General features: G+C 55.3%; 1 protein-coding gene across 2 annotated transcripts in view; it reads left to right on the top strand.

Annotated features, from left to right (window-relative positions):
- Positions 1-4,946, top strand: part of LOC141576613 (uncharacterized) — a 7,382-nt gene extending 2,436 nt beyond the window's left edge. Inside the window, exons 2-4 of one of the 2 annotated variants that reach the window (XM_074360102.1) lie at positions 1,815-1,899; positions 2,151-2,942; positions 3,233-4,946. In XM_074360102.1, coding sequence (XP_074216203.1) covers positions 1,815-1,899; positions 2,151-2,921 — 856 coding nt within the window. In that variant the 3' untranslated portion in view covers positions 2,922-2,942; positions 3,233-4,946. Of the gene's footprint in view, positions 1,900-2,150; positions 2,943-3,232 lie in introns of both variants that reach the window. The other variant, XR_012505028.1, reaches the window with a different exon arrangement.
- Positions 4,947-7,500: the final 2,554 nt, after the last annotated feature.

The following is a 7,500-nucleotide window of genomic DNA, read 5'->3' as shown; positions in this document are numbered from 1 at the left end:
GCACTGTGGCTTAAGGAGTATCAGTTATCTATTGGGGTCCTTAAGGAGTTTATGTATTTATCGAAAGCCTACGCAGGCATAAAACTTTAAAAGAGAGAGGGGGATAGGGGGAGAGAGAGAGAGACAGAGACAGAGACAGAGGGGGAGAGGGAGAGAGGGGGGTGGGGGCAGGATGTTAAAAGAATGGAGAAAAAAAGGTTTGAAAACAGTGTACGATCAATAATAGAAGAGCAAGTTGAAGCAGAATAGCAATTGAGTTGAGACGTCTTCTAAAAGCCTTTAAAAACAAATAGAAAAGATCAGAAAATAATATACAATTGTTTCAAAAGTAAATTTTTAAAAGGTAATCGGAAATAGAACAGATTTTAACAAAAGATAAAACAGAGGATTTTAAAAGACGGGAGAAAGAAAAGGTTTGAAGACGGTGTGTAATCATGAATAGAAGAGTAAGTGGAAGCAGAATAGCGATCGAGTTGAGACGTCTTTTAATAACCTTAATAAAAAGGAGGAAAAAAATCGAGAAACAATATTTGAAACCTGTGAATAACCAGTAACAGGAGATCAAAACCAAGAGAATGAAAAAGGGAAGGGGGTGGATGTTTAAAAATAATAATAATGAAAAGACTTGAAATGAAACATTTAAAAGGGATTAAAACCGTAAACGTATACGACTGTTCAAAAGTAAAGGTTAAAAAGGTAACAGAAGGTAAAACCGATATAAAAGAGATTAAAAAAGACAAAGGAAACGAAAAAAAAAAAAAAAAAGAGGAAAAAAAAAAAAAAGGATGTGTTCTCCTGGAGACGGTGCGCTCTTAACGGTTTCACCGAGAAGTCTTTCTGTCGTCGCCCTGTTTCGTGAACTCAGCTTGCTTTTTCCGCGGGCCCTCTGTCGGCGCCCTCGTCTGTGCTGCCCTCGGTGCCTGTGGGCAAGTAGATCGCGCCCCCTCCTGGCACCGCGTTCGGATGCTGCGTTCCTGCCGGGAAGGAGGGAGGGTGGCTGGCCGCCTGCCCTCTCCCGGCGCCGGTCGCTCCGCTGCTCTGTGCGGCTGTGTGCTCCGCCTCGGGTCGGCGCTCCTCTCCGTAGGTGGGCTCGGGGAAGACCGTGGAACCGCCCCGCCCCTGCTGCATTCCAAAACTCGGCTCCTTCTTAGTCTTGGTGGCGCGAGTTCTCTGAGGTACCGGGGCAGATATATAATATCTGCCTCAGGCTGAAAACGAGTCTCAGTCCTGCCTAGGAGGTTGCAGAGCCCACGGGTGCGGATTCGAGTCTCGGCCCCGCCCCCGCTCCCGCCCCCGCCCGCGCGCTGCGCGCCGCGCGCCAGGGGCTATGGCGGCTGTGGCTGCGCCCCGCCTCTCTTCTCGCGAGAAGGGCCGGTGATGGCGCCGCGGGTCTGAGGAGATGGAGGCTACGGCGCCCCTCCCCCCAGGGCACACCGGCCGTGTTGCTTTGCCTTTCTTTCCCCGTAATGGACGGGTTGGGGGGGCGGGTTGTTCTGCTCTGTATCCCCTCCCGGCCACGGCGCGTGGTGCCGCCGACACGGTCCTCTGCCCGGCTCGTGCGGCCTGTCCCGGCCCCCGGCTGCCGGCCTGCGACTCGGGCTGGGTGTCGCGGGGACCCTCTGTGCCCGTTTCACTTGGATCGGTCGGTCAAGGGGCGCTCCGGGCAGATCAGAGACTCGGAGGCTCCCCCACCGTCCCGTCGGCCTCTCCGTGGGAGAGGGGGAGGTTTGGCGAACGAGCCCTATTCCTCCTCTGCCGGTCCCTCCCGCACTGTTTTGCTTTTGACTCTTTCTTTTCTCCTTTTCTCCTACCAGATTTTGGGCGTCTTTGTCTTTCGAAGAGGGCGGTGTTCTGTCGGAGTTCCGCAGGTGGTCTGATTGGCCGAGTGGGTCCGTCGATGTGAGTTTTGGTGTATTTGTGGGAGAGGGTGAGCTACGAGCGTCCTTCTACTCCGCCGTCTTGCTTCTTCTCGGGTTATTTTTGAAGAGTAGGTGCTGGGGATTGAACCCTGGACCTTTATTTTTTGCATGCTAAGCATGGGCTGTACTGCCTGATCTCTAGACCCTCCCCACCGCAACCCCCCCCTTTCCCACCGCCTCCATAGTACTCGATGAATCTCCTACCTAGATATCTATGCTTCCTTGGAATAGGGCCGTCGTTTTCTTCATCGGATTGATGCACGTCTGTGGATTCGTCTCGTTTCTCTCCACTGCGGTGGGTGGCATCGGGGCGTGGGGTGGGGTGGAGTGCCGTGGGCTGGGAACAGTTCTTCACGTGTAGAGGTGGAGCGGAGCGATGAGGATGGTGACTGTTTCCCCGAGTGCTCGCGCCGGGTGATGGAGGCCTGTGGTCTGACTTGGAAGAGGACTCGGGTGACCAGAACAGAGCCCGTGTGGGGTCGTTGTGGAGGGAGGAACTCCACCCCCCCCCCCCCAGCCCCAGCCAAGGCACTCGTACCTCATCGAGGGACGGTCGGCCGAAAACAAACGAAAGCTGTCAGAGGTTTGGGGGTGGGGGTGAAGGTGTGTGTCTGTGTGTGTGTGTGTGTGTGTGTGTGTGTGTGTGTGTGTGTGTGTGTGTCTGTGTCTGTGTCTGTGTGTCTGTGTGTCTGTGTGTGGTGTGTGTGGTGTGTGTGTGTGGTGTGTGTGGTGTGTGTGTGTGTGTGTGTGTCCCCGTTCCCCGTACCACGGTCTCTGGTCGAGGCCCCCCCGAGCGGAGAAACGCACGCCAGGTTGTCCGGCCGCGTGTCCCTGCCACCCAGAGATCCCGAACCGTCCCGCTCGCTCCCCTGCCATGTGCCATGTGCCACCTGCCTGTCGGCCGGGCGCTATTTTAGACCCTGCGAAGAAGTCGACCGGACGGACGGGCCGGGCCGGGCCGGGCCGGGCCGGGCCGGGCTGAGCCGAGCCGAGCCGATCTGAGCCGAGCCCGTCCAGGCTGGGGTGGGTGGTGCTGGGTTCAGAGGAGTGGGGTACAAGCGGGAGGCGGGCGTCGATGGAGGGGAGGGGGAGGGGGAGGGGGAAGGGAGAGGAAAGGGGAGGGGAGGGGGAGCAGGGATGACGATGGTCTGGGGCTTGGCTTGTGGGGTGGGGGTGGGAGGGATGGTAGCCATCCTATGACTTTCTCTCCCTACCCCGCCTTTTGCAAGTCTGTTCGAGTGACAAGGTGGTGCTGGTTTCTGGCTGGTGCACACCATAGTGATTCTGTTCTTCTTTTTCCTGGTCTTTTTCAGGAACCCTCGTCCCGAGGGACTGAATCTAGTGCCCTGTGCTGCGCGGTACGACCTAGGGGTCGAATCTGCCAGGAGAGGACTTACAAGGATTTGGAGGATCCTGGAAAACTGCTACCATCCAGAATCCTACATGGATGTTCAAGATCTTGTGGATGGACGGACGGACGGACGGAAGACGGATCGAATGGAGGCCCCGCCCCATCCCCTGGACCCCTAGGCCCAGGAGGATCGTGATGGGTCTGGAAAGGACTCTTCCGACGAGGGTCTCGGGATGGACTTTCTCGGTCCGCGGAAGGTGTTTCTGCACAAAGAGGAAGAGAGGGGCGTTCTCGGCCAGAGAGCCCGAACCGCCTCCTTTCAGGGATCCGCTCCAGTCAGGGTTGGGGTCGGGGTCAGAACGCAGCCACCGACAGCTCCCCTCCCTCGTCTTGGCTCTCCAACTTGGGAAACCCTCCTCCCTGCCCCCTCACCCATCTTCTCGTCAGCCGGCCTCCAGCTTCCCCGTGCCAACCACCTCTCTCATGCTGCCGGACTTTCCTCCTCCTTGGGCTGCCAGGAAGCTCTCCCGCTCCTCCACGTGCTTTGGCTTGGAATCCCTGACAAACACAAGCGGTGCTGGTGGGCGGGGCCGCGGGCCGTGGCAGAAGGACTCCCTTCATCTTATGGGAGCGATTTTTATCTCCATAGAGGTGGCGATTGAGAAAACACATAAAATCACTCAGAAGAATACCCATGTGTAGTGTCCCTGACCTAGATCCGTGTCTGTCTGTCTGTCTGTCTGTCTCTCTCTCTCTCTCTGCCTCTCTCTCCATTTCGCTATTCTGTGTGTGTGTGTGTGTGTGCGCGCGCGCGCGCATGCGTGTCTGTCTGTCTCCCTTGTCTCTCTTTCCTCTCCTCTCCCCTCCTCTCCTCTTCCCTGTTCTCCCCCCTTCCCCCTCACCCCTCCACTCCTCTCTTCTCCCCTCCACTCCTCTCCTCTCCCTCTTCTCCTCTCCCCTCGCCTCTTCTCATTTCCCCTCCCCTCCCCTCTTTTCCCTCCTCTCCTTTCCTGTCCTCTCCCCTTTTATCCCTCCTCTCCTCTGCTCTCTCTCTCTCTCTCTCTCTCTCTCTCTCTCTCTCTCCCCCCTTCACTTCCCTCCCTCCTCCCTACCCCCCCAACCCCTACCTTCACAGGGCCTCATAGATTGCAATCGGTTTCCATGAAATGTGATGAAGAGGGAATGAATTTTAGAATGATATCCCCATGCCATCGAATCCTTCTTCCCCAGGGATAGCGACTTATTTGTGGTCGTGTTTGTTTTTGTTTTTCTTGTTGTTGTTTTGGGGCGCATCGAGGGCGCAGGAGGCGTTGGGAGTGAGGGTGATGTTTCTCTTTCTGTCTGTCTCCTCCTTAGGAAGGATTTTAAGAGGAGGGAGGACCCACAGAAATCTACCATCTTGTCTCGTACTGCAGCTGTGTTTGAGCTTCCTATACGATCTGGGCGGAACACTCCCCACCCTCACCTCAAGCCGCCATTGCCGCCCCCTCAGCCCCCCTGCACCCCCGTCCAGTCCCACACTTGGGGCGGTGGTTGGGCATAGGGGGATGTTGGCGGGGTGGTGGTTGGTGGGGGGTGGGGTGGTGGAGGAAACCAGAAAACAGACCACTGTGGCACGTGGGTGACTGGGGCTTCAGGGTGAAGGAGGATGAATAAAATGGCCGGAATTAGGCTAACGGATTGCTTCTTCTTTTTTTGGCGGGGGGGGGAGGGGAGGATCATTAGGTCATTCATTCATTCATTTGCTGGGGGGGGGGGGTGTCATTCGGTTTCTTATGCTCGCCCTGAAAACGGTCAACTGTCCTGACTGACTGGTTGCTGCTCACGGTTCCAGGCCTGTTGTTGAAACTGGAAGCTATCGATCTTACTGTTTCTACTGTATTTCACTCATTGAAAGTCATCATCATGCTGGGTCTCTGAGTCTTTCTCCGAGGAGAAGGTCGGTCACGGGACTAGTGACCTGACAAAATAGCCTGAGTGACCAAGAAGGCCACACCTTGAGTGCTTATGAGATAACGAGATCTAACCACCAGCCTCTATAGAATGGGTCACCTGGAGGCATCGTGACACCATTCTGAGTCTTCTGATGAGAAAACGATTCTGTGGATGGTGATCGATGCCCGATTGTTTGAGCTATGGCTCTAGAACCACCCCACCCACTCCATCCCCAAGGTGGGTACACAGTTTTGAAGACGCTAGCCTGCTGTGAATCCCCTTTGCCCGGCAGAGCGATAAAATGGCCTCTTTGCTTCTAAGCTCCAAGACCTTGTCTCTGGATTCTTGGGCTCGTCGGGGACGGGGGCCGAACTTTTGGCAACAAGCGTGCTTCAGAAACAGCGGATGCCCGAGAAGGACACTCTGCCTCTCCCTCTTCTTCCGGGCCTGAAATGGGGAGGAAAAAAAAATCGCTTCCCCTGGAAGCCGGAGTCCGGAGCCCGCCATCCGGAGGGACTTCTGGCTTGGCCTTCTCCTGGGGTGGGGGGGAGGGCACGCCACTGCACGTGTTCTTTGTCAACTCCCTGTTTCTCTCTTCTCGAGTTATCTCTTTGGGACGGCTCCCACACTGGGTGAAAACAGACAGACTGGCTGGTATGTCTCCCTACCCCACCCTTCGCCCCCAAATGACTGATCTCCTGTCCCATCAGAATCACCACTTGTTTTCCAACGTGGCTTTCTTGGATCCTGGAGGACTTGTAAAGGAAAAGCCCAGCTGGGCTAACAAGCTAAAGTCACAAATCTAAGTGTGATAAGTGTCCGTTTACTGATCTAAGTTCTGCTGGGCTAACTCGTAAATCTGAAGTTTAGTGTCAGTTTACTGGGCTAACAAGCTAACTCGTAAATCCAAGCTCAACAAGTGTCAGTAACGTGATCTGTTCCAAATTGATAAGCTCCAGTGTACTGATCCTTTGCTTTTTGTTGTTTGAGCCTTATTGGCGAATAGACCCATATTTGTAATTAACCCTATGAAACCTCATGTGCACGTCTTGGAGGTGCTCAGAGCTTCGGAGCAGAAGCCCCTCTGAGCCCGCCGGCGTAATAAATCTGAGTACTCCAACCCTCCGAGTGGTGCTTGTTTCTTGGCTGGCCTGTCATTTCCGTAACAGACTGATATCAACTTAGAGCCAAGATGGGCGCAGAACTGAAGGAGCTTCTCGGCTGGCCTAAGAAGCCTGTCGTCGTGATGTGGGAGGCATTCTTTACGAGGGACCTATCTGATTAAGTGCTTGACCGCCTTTTGGACTTTGAACCAACTTGGAGATAGGAACTAGGATGAGAGGGCACCCGAAATAGCTCAGCAAACTCTTCTCCATCCTTAGAAGACAGACAGACAGACAGACAGACAGACAGACAGAGTGTGTGTGTGTGTGTGTGTGTGTGTGTGTGTGTGTGCGCGCGCGCGCGCGTGTTTGTGCGCGTGCGGGGGTGTGGGAGAGGGAGGAGATGACGTCAGCGTACTGGACACTGTTTCAGTGACATGGGGAGTGCTGTCAACTAGGAAGGAACGTCATGTATTCTTCAGCCTTGTGTCTGTACAGGTGGGTACACTCAGGGTTCCAGAAAGGATGGGATATTCCTGGCAGTCGTCTACTGCCCTGGCATCGAGGGCTGGCTGGCTGGCTGGCTGTCATCCAAAGTGGAGGCTCTCGTGAAAGGGACAGAACCGAGTCCCAAGGAGATGCCTCCTTCACTGACTTTCATGCAAACACAGTGGACCACAGCCTCCGGAAAGAGGGTGGGTGGCACACGTGGCCCCAGTCTGTTCTGTCCATTCGGCAAATGGCCTGGGTTAGGGGAAACCCAGCATGGCGACCATCCGACAGGCCGACCCACCGACCCACGGACGTGCTCGGTTTCTCCCAGCTCCCTGGATGACCTCCCCCACCCACCCCCACCCCACCCGCATTCCTTCACCCACCGTGGTGTCTGGTGTCAGGGCACTTGGAAGATGACTCCCATTGTTCAATAGACAGGGGCAGGAAGATTCCTATAGGACCGCAAAAACAGTCAACTGGCCATACACACATACATACATACGTACAAACGTTTTGTCCCCAGAGGCCTCAGACCTCCTCTCTCTGGACCCGCTGAACCCCAGTAACTGGCCCCCATTCAACTGCCACATAGTAGGGGTCATCCAGACGTTCTTGGGATGGTAGGTATGACTTCCAAAGGGGTTGAAGCCTTCCTTCCCCCGCTGCAAGCCTGATGCCATCAGCATGGCCAGGACAC

This window comes from Camelus bactrianus, unplaced genomic scaffold (genome assembly GCF_048773025.1).
Source record: "Camelus bactrianus isolate YW-2024 breed Bactrian camel unplaced genomic scaffold, ASM4877302v1 HiC_scaffold_146, whole genome shotgun sequence".
Taxonomy (NCBI): Eukaryota; Metazoa; Chordata; class Mammalia; order Artiodactyla; family Camelidae; genus Camelus; species Camelus bactrianus.
This window is presented reverse-complemented; position numbering and strand designations above follow the sequence as displayed.